Here is a 17592-nt window from a genome sequence, read left to right as displayed (position 1 = left end):
AGCGGGGGGAAATACTGTTCAGTGAGTTACATTATCCCCCGAGATTCAGAATTGTTGTGTTTCTGAGAATTTTTCTGTTTGTGGGAGTTTCTTGGGAAGCCAAGAAACTAATAACATCATGTGACTTGAAACCAGTTGGAACTAACGATGGGACTCAGTTAGGAAGGGCAGTGTCAGGCTTTCAAAGAGCTGTTCAGTCTGCTGAGGGGGAAGACAGAAAGGAAGGCTCACTCTGGGGAGTGCACGGGGAGATCGCCATCCCTCACTCTGGGGAGTGCACGGGGAGATCGCCATCCCTCACTCTGGGGAGTGCACGGGGAGATCGCCATCTCGTTACAGATGGGCTATGAGCAGAAACATACTGTTTACATGTGTTGTCAAAAAAATTTCAAAATAATATTTATGATTAGTACCATAATGAGTAGCTAGCATGGGGCCACAATTCTAAGAAGAATAGTGTGGGTATCTATCATCATTATTTTGCCATTCAATTAGTTTCATATCAGATAAATAACCTCAAACGCATGGCTGTTGGGTTTTGTTACAGATCAGCTGTGCCACACAGGCACAAGTATCTGATTATTTTCTGTATAGTGCCATTTCTAATAACTGTTTTGAGTATTTTAGACTTTCCACAGTACCTGAGACTGTTGGTTAATATTAAACTTTAGATTGCCACTTGTTTAATAAGAGATTGTCAAACAAGTATTTTCTTGTACGAGAGATCTCCTGAATTCGAACTCCTTACATTTTCCAAAACATTTAAGAATTTATAGCTTGGTTATAGGAGTTCCTCATGTATCGCCCTCTGTAGTATGTGTAGAGTCCATGGGTGCTAATTTATTGCTAGAATTCATTATGAAGCAAAGCTAGAGAAAACTTGGTTTCCATGCATAGAACTACCTCCCAAACATTAAGGCACTTTTCTTTTTGGTGTCGTGATAGTCTTTCAAGTCTGAGCTTGAGAAATACAAGAGGTGCCTCATAAAGGTACTAACGGTACCGGAAGAAAAATAATAGCTCTTACTCCTTTCTGTGCTCCCTCCTTCCTCCAGCCATCCCGAAGGGTAAAAGGAGATTATTTGAAATGGTGGAGTGGAAGGTATCCAGTCCTCTGAATGTTCGTCTGAAACCCAGTTTTTGACACTTTAACGTTTAGATTATTTTAAAAATAAAACATTCACCACACTGAGTGGATTCTCTTTAGAGAATTATCCTCAGTATTAGCAAGTTCAATGTGTATTGAAGTAAAGCAACATCCTTGGAATATTTTATGAAGTCTGTGGCTCTGAATAAAAATGTTGGAGCATCCTGGGTGGATACTTGGTGTGATGTTTAACAGAGGCAATGTTGTGTTTAACTGGCTTTCTAGAGGGACTTTCTTTTTTATAAGATTTTTTTTTTTTTTTTTCCTCCACTGGCCAGGGATGGTGTCAAAATGTGAAAAGTGGCGTTTAGTTTGTTCAGAGCTGTTGTGCATTGCATCCTGCGGTCAAGGATGCATTCAGCTGTCACTTGTCTTCTGTAAGACTCTCACAGACAGCAGTAACCTCTGATTCTGTGCTGTGTGTTAGAAGGGCATTTTGAATAACAAAACTGAGCGAATAAATGCAACAGAGAACTTGTGACTTCCTCCTCACGCCGCAGTGTTCCGGCTTCCCTTCTGCTTGATGCTCGTCCTTTAGTCACTGATTCCAGGGGTAAAGTTTCCAGGGACTAGCTCTATGTTCCTTTTTAAGAACCCTGTTTATCTGTGAACTTGAACAAAAAGCAAATATATAAAACATCCAACCCCTGAATTATGTTACAGACCAAGTAAAAGCGTTTCTTATGTATATTAAGAAAAATACCTGTTTTTCTGTGTAGATCACTGGAGTGTTTTTTCAACGTGGCCTTTACTTGAAATCCCTCTGGAAACAGCAGTAAGCTCAGATTTTAACATCCTACCTGCTCTCTGCTGTACAGGAACATTTAGCTGTCATTCAACAACTAAGCAGTCCATTGCAAAGTCCTGCTGTGAGAGTTGAGATCAAGTTCTCAATGAATTAGGGAAAAGGTACTTCAGTAACCGTCCCAATAGCATTCTAAAAAATTGCAGTCAGATCTTTTTTCCAGGCTAACTGTCCCGTCATCTGACTGCAGTGAACTATTGTGAGGTTTTATCTGTGAGAATCCTGCATGTGCATATGAGGGATAGATAATGGTGTCACATTATTTCTGTGTTTGGATTTACTGAAGATACTTAATTTTTGATGTTTTCACAATATATCAAAATTAGCATATTAGATGCTCTTAAATTAGAGAGTAGATCTGCATAAAAGAACCTTAAATCTGTGCATAGTTCTGAGGCCGTTATCTGAAAAATAACATGACTGAATTGCAGCTTGTGTAATTTAGGGAGAAGTTCTATGGAAGGAAAGCAACTTCTGCTTTACCTCAAAGATTAATGTGTCCGTTGCCATAAATTAGTGTGGTGTTTGATAACAATAGATAAGGATGAAAGCTTTTTTGAAGACTTATTTCTTAATATCTTTTCTGTGATAATACTTGTGGCTTTGGTGGGAAGGCTTTTATCATCCCTGAAGTCAGCTGGGAGAATAGTGAGCAGCGTCGTGTTCCTCGACCTTTACACGCTGTTGGGCTGCAACGTTCCCGTTCAGCTCTTGCTCTGCCCAAGCCTTGGGCACGCTGTTTGCCTGGGACCAGGCCCTTTATCAGAAATGGGCAGTACAAAAATGCTGGCTTTTTGAAAACAATGGCGCTGAAATTAAAGCACTGCGTAATCTTCCAATGAAATTTCAGATGAAGATACGTCGTGACAAAGAAATTGAGTTAAATTACTCTTGGTTTAGTGCTGCAGAGTTTTTTGCGATAGCAAGACTTATAAAGGAAGCGAGTTGTACAGTCTTGGAGATTTAGTGATGGATTTCATGCCACTTGCACTGATAGCTAGGATTAGTTGTGAGTGTTTTTTCTTTCTGTAGGGAAGTTGTAGGTGTGTTTTTAACTGTGGATGACAGCACAGCCTCTTTGGCTTCGGGCAGCGCTCGGTTTGTTTGCAAAGCAGTTGTTCTCAGCAGCAAGGTGGAGTTCAGAAGAAGGGGAGAGATGCAAGGAGATATATGCTGAGGCACAGTTAGATCTCTGCCTTTCGACATGCAATCTTCTACAGCTTCTGTGGCACGGAATTATTTAAGAAATTCCAAAGTGTGTGTGTGTATCCATCGGGCCGGGCTCACGTTTTGGCTCTGGAGCCACCTACAGGGAGCTCACACAAGTGCAGGTGTAGCTGCGCGGTTTAGGTGAGGGGAGAAAGTGGAAAAGACACTTCAGTAATGAAATAAAAGTTAAATGATACTAAGGTTGGGCCAGTAGAGGGACCCCTTAATCACTTTTTAATTTTTCCAATTTTCTTGGTTGTATTTTGTTGATGTGAAAAGATTTGTAATTGAGGCACCTTCTGCAAGTTTCCGTTACGCTGCCTCGCTGAGTCATCTCAGGGTTTAAAAATCTTTTCACGTCTGTACACGTTTTTAGGTTGGATAGGTTTTTAGCACATTTTGAGATGATTACCTGACTTCTGATGGGATAACCTATTGCTTCAGGATAATAAACGTTTTTATTTACTTTTTAATGTAGATATGCACAAAGGCCTTCATATAGAGGCTTTCAAAGCTTAAATGCTTAATATTTTCAGCAAAATAATAAAACGTTCTTCATTTAAGCAGTATCTCATCAAAGTTGTATTTGAAAGATCTTGAAACAAATTTTTAAACTTCCTCAAATTGTTTTGTTTGATTCTGAAGAATGTGAGACATACCACTTTTTTCCTCATTCTTTCCATTCTAGTAAAATATTTATGCAAAAACTTACACATCTGAAATTCAATGTTATTTGAAAAACTACTGAAAGCTAAACTTCCTAGCTGTAGTTTCCAATTAAAAAAAAATTTTAAAAAGTACTTTTTACCCATATCTGTCATAGGTAATGGGTGTTTTTTGCAAACAAAAAACCCCCAACAACCCTCCTCCAGACCCTGCAAAAAACTTGTAATATTGCTAGGTAAAAGTAATGGATAGCAATTAATATCAGTTTCATTAGTATTTATTGTCTATTCTTTATCCCTTCAAACTGTTCCCTTCTCCCTGGTAGTAGTAACACGAATGATGAATGTGAAGTTAAAGACAAACCTTTTGAACAGGAAACCCACTAAACTCTTCATAGATCAGTGAATTAATTTGCTTAAAACATCTTCCTTTGGATATTTGGGGGTTTTGCCTATCAAATTTAGTCCACTGGGTTATTTTGTCTCCCATGCGGTTAGGCTGCAGTCTCTGCTGAACAGCATACACAGTTAACATTGGTTAACAGCAGAAGGCTGTACTCCCAGGGTTTTAAAGTCAATTAACATTTACTTAACTGATGAGTTAAATAGAGGACAGTATAGTAAGTGACATGTTTTCCCCTAAACCAGCCACGTTTGTTTCTTAAGCTTTGAAATCTTGTCTCTAACAGCTACATTATTCATGATGTTCGAGGCATCCTTTGTGGACAATCCTAACTCTGGCCTTGATAGAGTTCATCATAAATCTTTGGGTTTAAAATAGGTTTTGTTGGGAGTCCTAGATGCCTAGATTATTTTTTTTTCTGAATTGTTGCAAGAAAAGCAGCTTGAAGTTACTATGTATGTTGGAATTGGGAACAGGTTGTTCAGTATTAGACGTATTTTCTATGAATTTGTCTATTATCCTCTATTCTTCATTCCTTGCCTTCATTTCAATGGGGCATCAGTGGGGGTCCGTCTCTCCTGTTCAGGTTCCAGCCTTCTTGGAACTGGTAAGAACTTAATCACTTGTGAAACTTCTGTTCCTCTGTCGAATGTGGTTGAAGTTGATAGTATGTTCCAACCTTGAACAGAGTGGGGAGGAAAGGAGAGACCTCTAGGGCAGTTGCCTTCACCTTATTTCCCAACATAGCAGGTTAACCTGGCCCCAGAGCAATTAAATGGTAATCAGTAGGAGCAGTAGAATTGGTGTCCCCATCAAAAGCACATTTGGGCTCTTACCATGTTACCATCAGTTCAGCAGGGTTGAAGCCAACTCTCCATGAGGAAATTTGTGTTACTTGGGTTTACACAATGCAGTTGGTTTTGTTGGTGAAAAAAGAACTTTTAATTTCTAGTTGCACATAATTAGTTGTAAAAGGTTTTGCTGCTTGGTGTGTTTGAATAGAGCCATTAAAAATAACAAAACTGTGACGAAAAGCAATAACCTTCTTAAAGCATTTCAGTCTTGTGGAATACATTTGACCAGAGGATGGCTCTCGTCCATTGAGAGAGTTTTATAATTATCTTTCATATTGTATAATTTTCAGAGATCAGGAGAAATTCTTTGTTGTTGATAAATTCAAATGCTGGGTTCCATATGCTTATTGTGTACTTGCTTTGTGACTGGCAAGTTGGACAAAAACGTATTTCACATAGAAGTTTGTTTTTAGGGAGAACACGTAGGCCATTCACAAATTTTCTTTGTGTTAAAATAATCTTTGAAAATATTCTGCAGGTAGCTCGTTTTATTATTAGGTCAGTGTTTTGCTCTGCATCAGCTTTCATAATCTCTTTACATACTTTAGAAACAGGCAGTTTATTCTTTTTGACACACAGCACAGGGTCATGAGTGGAAACAATTCGGGCTACAAAGTGCATGTCAGTTCAGTGCTCCTCTGCTGACGGCATGTCTGTCTGAAATCAAGTTTAAAAAATTGGCCCTGTCTCCAGCTGACTTGTTTTGTCAGGCTGAGTCATAAGATTAACCCTTGACTTGTCACCAAGGAAAAATGGAGTAAACAACTGTACCCAGTACAGTATCACTGATCCAGCTATGATTCATTTCACTGTAACATGATTCTCTTAAGAAAACAAATTTCAGAGCAGCTGTTACTTGGCTTAAATGGGGATTATAAAAATTGCAACCACAAAACAAAAACTTACTTTGGACTTCAGGAGCTTTTGGAATAGTTATCTGGTAGTTCCTGCAAATACGGAGCTGTTGGTAACAACATCACAATTTTTTGAGCAGTCTTTTGAGTTCTTCCATTTTAGCTTTATTTTTTATGTGTTCTGGTGAAAGTAAACCTCTGTGGGTTAAAGTTTGATACGCTTGGTGGAATTACGGTTTGATCCTGTAAGGTGAATCAGCAAATGTGCTGTGAGAAGCAATGTTTTCAGGCAGCAAATGTAAAGCAGATGCAGTGATAAATTTCAAGTATTGTGCAGTAAGATTTTATTCCCACTGATGTAACTGAGGGTAGGACAACTAATTCCCTTTTCAGTCAAATGAAATTGTTATCCTTTTGATTTGTGGGGAAGTAACGCAGGAGCAAATTCATTTATTGACTCATTATGGAGGTACCAGTCTTTAAACTAGTTTGTCTACAGACAGCACTTGCAGTGGCGTTGCTCGGTTTTATTGATCCTATCGCTGCCGTTGCCATACCCATGTGATGGTGAACAACGTCAGTGATTTCCTTGTGCTGAGAAATGTTAACTGCGTTAGTAAGTATCCCCAGTTAATATGGCCTGTATAGTTTCCATTGCAATTGCTCTGTACAAGTACAGGGTAGTTGCAATGCAGAGAAACCTCCCTCCCAGTGCTACATAGCAGAGTTACTTTTTTCTGCTGCATGTTTTAACATTTTTCCAATTGCCTGTAGTAGGGGTGGGTAATGCTTATTACTCGGGAGGGGGCTTGATCATGCTCTTTGTCTCAAATACAACTGTTCTGAAAACTGAGCACGTGTGCGTGGAGGCACAGTAGCAGTTTCAACGATGATGATAGTCTTTACATTAAAGATCTGACTCCAGTTAACCCTGGAAGTACTTTAAATGATTTAAAAGTTTGTGTTCTTGAATGATTTCACAAAAAAAGGGTTCTCTTGCTTCTTCAACCCTTGCAAGCTGAAAGCTCCTTTTCCAGTGGTTAGGTTTTTTCCCAAGTTATACATTAAATTAAAATTACTGATTTGAGTCTAGTCCGCTCTGAGTAGCACACGCAAAGATCTGAAGATCTTTTAGCATATCTCATCCGTAGAGTCTTGAACGTCAGTGAGGAGCTTTAAGGAATGGCATTGTTAGCTGCAAATCAAAGCTTCTTACAGACTCCCCGGGGGCTGAAATGGGCCTTTGTGGTCCCAAGGGGAAGGAGAAGCTGCAAGTCACTCTGCGGGCCTGGCAATTTAATAGTCTGAAGTATAGTGATGTTCTTTTTTGCAGCTGCTGCTGCTGCTACGCCTTTTGTATTGGAGAGGAGTTCAGTTCCGATATCATTAGCTTTACTGCATAGTTAAGTCGTGCTGGATGTGTAGTTTGACCTGCAGTGCAAATGCAAGTGTTCTGCAGCTCCTGTTAACTTCGGGATGTGTTTGCCAGCGTACTCTGAGCACAGTAGTCTCCTCATTGATTGGAAGAGTTCACCAAAGATGATGATTTGTGTCAGTGTGTGTATACTCTGTGTATTTACGGCCGCTGCAGTCGTTCTGTGCTGAGGTAATGGACGTTATTCGGAGAAGACACACCAAGATTTTCATCTGACCCTAGTGTTCTATTGGAGCCAGTTTGTCACCCGTGGGCATCTTTTTTTGTTCAGAGGGTTTCACTGACACACGAGGTGCTGCTTGGCAGAATGAACCAAATTACTTGACTTGGTTTCTTTCCTTGTAAATGGCTGAATTGAACTTTGCCCACTTTTTTCCTTATCCTGAAGTATTTTCCTGCTTTTGTCGGGAGGGAGGCAGGGAGAGTCCCCAGCATTGGCAGCTGATGTAGAGAAGAAATAATGTGGTTTTGCTTTAACCTTTTTTTTTTTTCCGGGATTGAAATCCTTATCTGACTTACCAGGAGCTCAGTTAATAACCAACTGCATTCATATGTAGAAAATAAAAATTATACCCCTCATTAAGAGTTAATGTTAGTTAATGCCACTGTTCAGTGAAGAGGGCAAAAAGACTTACCAGGCATAGATAATGTGCAAATATGAAGGGATTTTTCTGCTGGAGGCCGCAATGTGTTTGCTGTATTGTATAATTCACATTTTTGTGATGTGCCAGAGTTGTTGGGGTTCCCCCCTTTCTTTTCTTCTTTTTCTGACAGGGGCACGGAATTGCTTTTCTCATACAAAAATGTATTACACAGTATAATGCATTTACGTACAATAAATGGTTCTGGGTTAATGTTTCCAAAGAACCATCCTACTTTTTTATACCTGTTATCTTAAGGATGGATTTTGGATGATTCCATAAAATGAAATTATTGTTTTAGTTTGGGGGGGGGGGGGGTAACCCCAGTGACTCGTGTAGGTGTAGCCGTCGTGTCAGGGCCCCATCATTGCCCAGCCCGCCCTGCTCAGCAGGCGCCCGCGGCCTGGGCACGGCACGGGCACACGTTGGGGCCCAGGAGGCCCTGCCCGCCCGCGGGGTGTCTGTCTGTCCGTCCCTGCCCGCCCGCCGGGGGTCCCCGCGGGGTGTCTGTCCGTCCCTGCCCGCCCGCGGGGTGTCTGTCCGTCCCTGCCCGCCCGCGGGGTGTCTGTCCGTCCCTGCCCGCCCGCGGGGTGTCTGTCCGTCCCTGCCCGCCCGCCGGGGGTCCCCGCGGGGTCTCGGTGCCGGCAGCTCGCCCGGCGCTGGGAGGCGGCTGCCGGAGTGGGGAGCAGGTTTTCCGCGGGGGCAGATGGCGGCTGGCGCTGCCCGCAGCGCTCCCGTTCAATCGGATCAGGGCCCGGGCCGGCTCCCTCCGCCGGCGCCTCGGCCTCCGCCGCTGCGCGCGCCGGCCCCCGCGCCCCCCGCGGCCGCCCCCCCGCGCCCCGGCAGCGCCCCGGGCGGGGGCCCCGCGCCGGCCCTACCCCCGCGCCCCCCCGCGCGCGATGGTTCCGCCCTGCTTTGCATAAGCCGCGGCCGCGGCTCCATGTGCGCGGGCGGCGCGGCGGGAGGACGCGGGCGGGAGGACGCGGGCGGGAGGCGGCGCGCGTCAGCCCGGCCCGCCGCAGCCGCGCCATGTACTGCGCCTACCCCGTCCCCGGGGTGGGCGCCAGCTCCCTCATGTACTACTACAACGGCAAGACGGTGAGGGGCGGCGGGCCGGGGGGACGGCGCCCGCCTTTGTCCGGGAGCGGGGCCGGGGGGCGCTCTCTGCCGCGGGGGGCGCAGGGCTCCGCGCTCCCGGGCGGGCGGGCGGCGCTCCGGGATGGGGCCGGGCTCCTGCGCCCGCTGCCCCTCGCCGGGGCTCGGCGCGGCGCGGCTCGCCTCGGGATCTTCCCTCCCCGCTCCCGAAGGGCGGCGGAGCGGCGGCCCCGCGCCCCGGGACGGCCCCGGCCATCGCCCGGCCCCGGCACTGGTGCCTGCGGGGGGGAACAACCCGAAAGGCACATCCCGAAAAAAAATGAAAGCTCCTCTCTCGGTTTTAACTTTCTGGAAATGGAACGGGGTATTTCGTTTCACGGTTGATAGTTAAAGTATTTAAGTTTATGTGGCAACAGTTCTGAGTGCTGTGGGTAAAAATTAGCATACAATGGTAAACTTAACACTTTTTTCTACTCTGTTTATGTTGTTCGCGGTTTTGGCTTTCTTCTCTTATGAAAATAACATTGAAAAGGAAAAAGGGAAGTGCTGATACTGATCTCTTCTGTGGGTTGGTTTTGTTGGTTGTTTTTTTGTTGTTGTTTGGTTGGTTTGTTGGTTGTTTTTTGGTTTTTTTACTGCTGTTTCTCCTCTCGTGGGCCTGTGTGAGCTTTGCCTTCATTAGAAAACTTTTGGCCAAGATTTTTATTTAATGATAATTAAACTATGGATCTTTATAAGCATTAAAGACGCTGCTCATGAGCTTCTCGAATAACAGAAAAGACACTGGAGGAGGGGTTAGAGGAACGAGTAAAATTGCTTGGTCTCTATTTCATTTCCTTTGGTATAAATGCCAGCTGTCTTTCAAATATGAAATTATTTCTCTTTTATGTCTGCTCCTAGGCTAAAACAATCTGTTTGAAGTTTTATGTGAAGATATATATAAGACTTAAGTAAAATTAACTGTACAATACCCCTGAAGCAAAGGGAATATAACTTGCATGGAGTTTTGATTTTATTCTTTCTAGAGCACAGATCACTCTATTACAACATTTCTCTTTGTTCTTGTAGCAGGAAAAAAGGCTTTGATCTTATTAAGTATTTCCAGGCATATAGTAGATGGAAGTGCTGGTACCATAGGAGAGCATGGCTTGAAAATTGATAGCATGTGCCTGTTGTGGGTCAGAGGTGACCTTTATAAGCTTGAAGAGTTAGTAAATAGATGACAAATCATACGATGATCCTATATCAAGTTGCCCAAGGCTTTATTTAATTATTTCTTTAAAAACATTTCACTACCTTTTAGCATTCTCACTCCTAGGAATTCTGTAATTCCTTTTTTAACTACCCAGGAGGAGGATATCTGAAGTTGGAGGGGTCGGTTTCTGTGTTACAGTTTTTGAAGCACACACCCTGGCGTGTGTGCCAAATGTTTGTGTGAGCCTTCCCATAATGGGAGCAGGACGTACTCTCGTGTTGATGTCTTACTGCCTTTATTTGTATTGTTTTATCAATTAGTAGTTGACAGTACGTACCTCATTGTTTGAGTTTGCAATTTTCATTTAGATTATTGTGTTAGACTTTGGGTATTGACATTCCTTGGTACCTGCTGATTTATATAAAATCTCATTTATTTAAACACAAAGCAAATGGAAAATGACGTGTAGAAAAATGTGTAGTTTAAACTTTTTATTAAATATATTTTGTTCTTTTCAACTTCTTAAATTTTTAAGCCAGACAAAAGCTCAATATTAAGCTAAAAACCAAGTATCTGAGCTCCCCAAGAGATGGTCATGTGTACACTGGCACATAAATTAAAGTTTAAAAATTAAGTCAGGGGTTTTTACTGTTAGAAGAGGTTCAAATTTTGTAATTTCTCTGTGTTTTAGGAGGGACACGTGAAAGTGAAAAGTAGTGTTCTAACACAAATCCCTCGCTAAGGAGTAAAACGTTACCATTATGTGTAATATCTATGTCAAGAATCCTCACCAAATTAAAAAGAAAAACCATCGAAATCTATTTCTTAAAGAAAATAAAACATTTGCACCCAACTAGAAGATTCAGCCTGAGGTTTTTGGTGGAGTTTTTTTGTTTGTTTGGGTTTTGGTGTGGTTTTTGTTTGGGTTTGGGTTTTGTTTTTTTTTTTTGCCTTTGACCTGTTGATACATAAAAATGTTCTCAGTTTATGGCAGGCTTACAGAATTTTAGTGTAGAACTTTTTGGGAAAAAAAGTATAGTTAAAAATTGCATCTATCTTTAAAGTTTTACCTTTTTTTTCCCTCTTTCATTCAAGAGCTATTCTACAGATCCCCAAAAAATCAAAACACCTAACCCTTATTTAAAAAAAAAAAAAAGCTGCAGAAATGTTTAGGTAGAAACAATGGCACCAATATAAGTTACACTTTCCAAACATGTTGATTTCCTTATCTTTTTAACTAACAAATAAGCAAACTTCTTCATTCACTGGGGCCTTTTCATTTAAATTTTATGAAATGCAATAGCACCAAAATAATATTTAAGCAGTAGAAGTCGTATATCTCCCTTGTGCATAAAGAATAAAATAGACTTGAAAGATTTCCACTTCTATCAGTTCACCCTACAAGTTTAGAAATAAATTGGTTATTTTCTAAATGTACTCTAGAATTAATTTTATATAGATTGCAATAATGTGTCATCACCACAATAAATAATTCTAAGGAACAACATTGATTATATTTTATATCACCTATGACTCCTATTTCATATGAGAATAAATTTCTGGCTTTATTACACATTATTTTTCTATTCTGAACCTTGTATGGGTTAATTTGATATACCAGTCTATGTGTGAGTATTTTTTATTATTGAATAAATATTTGTTTTTCTCAGTATAGGCTGAGATTTTATTGAGCCCTTTTCTAAGGTGCAGTTACTGCATCTTTCACAGTAGACTTCTACAATGCCTATTTAAAAAGGGAGAAAAAATCAGCAGATGCATATATTTTGCATATGTGTAATGGTTTGTGATTTGATTTTTTTGTAAACTAGTTTATACTGGGATTTGTTCAAGAATTTTTTTTTTTTTTGGCAATTTTGAGAGTGTGAAAGGCCATTTATAGCTGTGTCCCTGTGTGTGCATACAGACACACATATGTACGGGCACACGTGTACAGATGAATAAACCCACACAGGTGTGAGTAGAGATGTGTGTATTTGGGGGATTTCGGTGGAGAAAACGCCAGTCTTCCAGCCATGGCTCTCAGAGTTGCAGCAGGGAGAAACGTGTTAATGATACTGCACGATGCTTAGATGACACGACAGCACGCCTCGCTGTAGCTGTTATGTAATAAATAATACACCGAATCTTTTAACATCAATGTGAAATGTTTTCAGTTTGTAAATTTTGGAGCAACCAGGTGCTAAGAAGAACGGTTCAATTCTGCTTTTATTAGTGTTGGGCCAGTTAGTATACAGGGAGAGAAGCACAATTAAAGCTGTTCTGTACCATATGCTGCCCACAGCAACTTCGACAAGGTCAAAGCTAACATTTGTAAGTCAGGACAAATATAAGATCATCTGGAAAATCTCTAGGGGTGCATGGCTGTGGACATTGAATAAAGAGAGGTGGTAAACACTCGTCAGCTGGATTATTTTTTTTCTGTTCCTCACCCTTCTCTTTCCCCTCCCCATCCCACTAAAAAACGATGAGTTACAATGCAGCAGCCCAAGAGATTTTTCCCTGCTCCACTCCTTTGCGTTGAGCTGCCAATCTGCCGAGCAGCGGTCCCCTGCCAGAAGGGTGTTGTGTCTGCAGCAAGCTTTATTGATGCTTTAAAGTGAAGGTTATGTCCATTTCCTTGGGCAAATGAAAGCAGCTAGGGATGGGATCAGGTGCTGTGTCGGACGGATCTATATTTCTCAAAATGTGAGCACCAAAGAGGAACACCCCCCCGTTTGCTCGGTGCCTTTGCTCTCGTAATCACGTGCATGTTGGAGTCTGTTTGGAGAAGTATAATAGTCTGTGTCGGAGCTACATGAACTGAGAGTCCTCGTGAGCTCAGAGGAGAGATACACGAATGCAAGAGCGTTAGATGTGTCTGCTCTGCAGCTTCCTGCCGGCTCTGCTGGGAACGGGGATTCCTGGCACAGGTAGAGCAGCCTCTGAACCACAGGGAACACGTTAAGAAACAGGCTGACTAGTTTCAACTTCTCCATCTTTTGTTTCCTTAAAATCTGAATTTAATCAGGAATTTTTGAAGACTTGAGTTGTATGCATCCTTCAGTAATGGTGTAGTTTGAAGAGTGTGGGAAAGACGTTTTGCTTAGCCAATAAAATGGAATGTTCAAGCACCATGTACACTTATTCTGATGGTGTTCCTGCTGCTTTACCTTCTTTTTCCTTCCTTCTGCCTTACACTATAGTTTAAGAAATAAAAGAACTGACCAGAAGATTTCCATATACTAAATTAGGGATTTTTTGGAAGCTTGTCCATCACTTTTTAGCATGACATGAAAATGGTCATTTACTGGGGAAGAAGCTAGGAAGCATTCCTGCTATGTGTCACTGGTGGGATTCTGCATTTCAAAAATACCCAGCTTAGGCATGTATAGCATGCCTGAACTGCATAAACATTTGTTTAGGATGGAAATTAGTTTAGCTATTTCAAAAAGTTTGAATTTTATAGAATCCTTAAAAATTCTAGTTGCCTTTGCAAGACAAGATTGATGCTCTGTTCCCTTAAAGGAGTGTTTTATTTTCATTCTGGGTGGTGAGGAGAGTTTTTGAGATGTATGAACCTTTACCTGGTAATGGAAACAGAAAGTATGGCTGAGGATGTGGCATACTGATCTTGTTTGCTAGGGCTCTTCATTTTATCATCTTGCTTAAATATCAGCTAAACAAGAATTCAGGGTGTTTTGGGGTTTTTTTTGAAGCTTCTGTCTTGCTGTAAAGAGGAGCATGGAAAACTGTACGTACTGTTACACATTCCCGACATTTTAGTACATGATTTTGTCAGAAATACCATAAATATGAAAACAAGTTTCCTTTTCCCAGAGCTGCCTTTCAGCAGAATTAGTTTTTGCCGCAAAACCTGCAGATAATACACTGTAAAATTTTGCCACATGTACAAATCATTCATCAGTGCACACTTGCTTAGTGCATGACTGATGCTGATGGAATGTAGATAGGCTACTTAGCAGAGTTTACAAGCTACGGAATAGGTTATCCATCTTCACTGGTTTCAGAAAATTCTCTGTCTCCAGCAGCTTGATAAATATTTTCCTGAACTTCCAAGAATTGTTAATAACTAGGCTTAAATGAGTAACATAATTCATAATTCCATAAACAGGCTGCGTGACGGGAGCCTTGGTCTTGAGGTAGCATGAGCTCATCGGAAGTAAGGTTTGGTTGCTTCGTTGCTATTTTTTAATCTGCTTTTAACATTAATATTAAACATTGATAAATATTTGAGAATTTGAAACAGATTACGGGAAAATTGCCGGGGAGGAAGTATGCCAGCGGGGGCACTCTGTTATATTTATTAAATGCATTTATTGACTGCAACTTGGAAGTTATACTTAGCATAAAATTCGGTTAACCCGGGTCTTCAGATTAACGTCCGTGTTGCTGGCACCTCGGTCAGTCCGCAGAAGGGCCTGTCTGCTCCTCCGGCGGGTTCTGGGTGCAGGTGCCTGTGCCGGTCGCGGCGGCCTTCCTGGCCGGGGGCAGGCCCCGGGGCCCTTCCCGCGCCGCGTGACGCGGTGCTTGAGCTGACGCCTGCCGTGGGGCAGACGGCGCCCTCGGGGCTCGGCCCCTCCGGGGGGCCGCCACCCGCCCCTCCCGGCCTCGGTGCATGCGCGGCGGGCCCCCCGCGCCCCCAGCGGGCCCCCGCACCCCCGCCGCACCCCCAGCGGCTCCGCAGCGCCGCGGGCGGGGTCGCTGCACCTTCCAGCTCCGCTCCGTCCCCGCCTTGCCTGTGTTCGTGGGGGGGGACTCCCCGCTCATCATCAGGGCGCTTTGCTTGTCAGCGCGGGGACCGGCCCGCGGGGCTCAGCGTGGGCCCCCCCGCTCCCCGCCGGGACAGCCCGGGAGCCTGCGGCAGCGCAGCCCGGCCCTGCCCGCCCGGGGGGGCCAGCCGGGAGAAGGGGGGGGGCCAGCCGGGAGAAGGGGGGGGGCCAGCCGGGAGAAGGGGGGGGGCCAGCCGGGAGAAGGGGGGGGCCAGCCGGGAGAAGGGGGGGGGCCAGCCGGGAGAAGGGGGGGGCCAGCCGGGAGAAGGGGGGGGGCCAGCCGGGAGAAGGGGGGGGCCAGCCGGGAGAAGGGGGCTGCGGCCTCCCGGACATCCCCGCTGCGGGCCGGGAGCCGGAGCGGCCGCGCTGGGCCGGGGGGGTCCCTCGCCCGGGGCTGTCGGAGGGAACGGGCTCTTGCCCCGATATGTCGCTGCCCAACTTAAAAAATAAAACGTCATCTTGTTTTTTTATCAGTTCTTTCTGTTTAATATCTTCGAATCTTGCATCTTGCGGACTTCAGGTTGATCTCGGTACATTCTCTCCTTTGCTTTTAAATTTTGTTTGTAGTAACACAACATAAAAATTGTGATTAGGTCATTAACCAGAAAAAAACCTGGTGCTCATCTGCAGGTGATCAGATGACATCAGAGGCCTGGTTTTAATTTGTGGGTAGTTCTGATTGTAACTGAAAGAGACTTGCTCCTTTTGTGGAATTGGCTGGCTGTTTCCCCACATCTGGAGCTGATGAAGTCCTTGAGACCACATCAGTTGTGTTTTGCCGCAAGAACCCTTTGATCTGAAAAATCTAGACTGGCACAAGTGCAGCTTCATAACATTGCAGCTATGTTTTTGCAAGCTATAGTTAAGATACCAAAACAAGCAGAAACTGTATAAAGTTATGTGTCTGTGCTGGGACTTTCATGTAGCTGTTTGGAAGGGCCTCCTCCACCTTAACACAATCCGTAACATTTTTATTATGTTAATGTCTTGTACGTACGTATCTGTAAATGATACGTTTGCAGGAGTTTTTCAGGTTCATTTCCCATTTGAGAGAGTGTTTAATCAGTTTTTCTAAACCATCCGATTCTGTAAAATGTTAAAATTTCAGTCTAAAGCTTGTATTTACAAATCTCACTGATAACATTACAGTTTAAAAGCAGCTTAATTCGCCAGTGTAGGTGATTTGGCATTAATCAGAGTCCATCTCCCTGGCAGTGCTAAATGTCATAAAGCTTTGTTTCCACTGCTGTCCTGTGACAGTGATAGATTATCCATCAGCTATAGCATATGCTGTGCTATTCTGCACAACAGAGAACTTGTAAATTAAGCCCAGTTTTGCCTAATACGTTTGCAGTCTTATGGGTGCGAGTATTTACAGTTTGACAGAGTGACATTTCTGTTAAAATATGTCTGAGGCATGGAATATACGTGCATCCATCATATGTAGTAAATACATATGTACTGTTACTACTGCTTGTAAGGTATTGTCACTCTGTCACTCAGGTTTGGTAAGCATCTCTATTTTACATTTCTTCCTGAAACCAAAAATCCGCAGAGAAGATACTGAACAAAAGCTCCCTGAAAGGCTTGCTTTCTTAAAAATTTTCATTTATTTTGATTAAAAAAATAGCATTAAAAACTAAAAGTTTAGGTTTTCCACTTGACTCCGTTTTCCCAGGTGTCTTTTTAGCTGCTGCCATGTCGTGCCGTGACTGACACCGACAGCTATGCCCTGGCTTAAGTCTTTGTGCTCTTGCCCTGGTTCCATCATACTGCAGTTTGATAGATTTCACTGAAATTCTGTTGATGTAAAAGGAGGCTAAGCGAGTGGTGAATCAGTCCCCCTGCTATCAGAGTGCTGTCTGCGGGCACATGCCCAGCCATTTGGCCGCCCAGCAGCGGGCTGGAAGAGCTTTGGGCTGGGGGGGTATGGGTATTAAATGGGGGGGCTCGCCCACCCCACTCTCCGGGCCCCTCTCCCAGTCGCCCCTGGGAGAACAATGGCTCTCCTGGGGAGCTCGGGGTTTTGTTGGCCGCTTTGCTTTTCCTGGCCCTTCTCTTGCGTGGTGAGCAACGTCCCAGGAAGACGGGGGAGAGATGGGAATGTTGTAGAAACTCGCGGGTGCCTGTATCTGCACAGGAAGGGGTAAAAATACTCACTTTTGAATTTTAGGGCACAGTGTGCTCTGTAAGTGGCGTTATGTAGGCTTTAAAGTTTTAAAATTATTCTTACTATAGGCGTTCATGAAGCCTTACGTGTTTGCAAGGTGAATGATTAAAAAATAAAAATACCACTGATTTTTACTTTGAAACAAAAAGATGCTCTGTTTTCAGTGTTAAATTTTGATATTCTTTGCTGCCATATTTGTCAATTTACTGCTCTTTTAATAACATTTTTCTTTTAACATACACTGATCATGTTGCAATATTCAGTGTATTGGCTGAAATACTGGTATGAAGAATTAGCATCACTTAGAACAACTAACATCGTGAGCAGAG

General features: G+C 43.2%; 1 protein-coding gene across 4 annotated transcripts in view; it reads left to right on the top strand.

The window, feature by feature from the left end:
- TCF12 (transcription factor 12) overlaps positions 1–17592 on the top strand; it is a 171180-nt gene that overhangs the window by 121010 nt on the left and 32578 nt on the right. The window contains exon 1 of one of the 4 annotated variants that reach the window (XM_074917467.1): positions 8993–9111. The exons of the other annotated variants lie outside the window; for them this stretch is intronic. Coding sequence (XP_074773568.1) covers positions 9043–9111 — 69 coding nt within the window. The 5' untranslated portion in view covers positions 8993–9042. Of the gene's footprint in view, positions 1–8992; positions 9112–17592 lie in introns of those variants that run through there. 4 annotated transcript variants of the gene reach the window in all.

This window comes from Athene noctua, chromosome 13 (genome assembly GCF_965140245.1).
Source record: "Athene noctua chromosome 13, bAthNoc1.hap1.1, whole genome shotgun sequence".
Lineage (NCBI taxonomy): Eukaryota > Metazoa > Chordata > Aves > Strigiformes > Strigidae > Athene > Athene noctua.
Note: the sequence above shows the minus strand (reverse complement) of the source record. Positions and strands in the feature narration are given on the sequence as shown.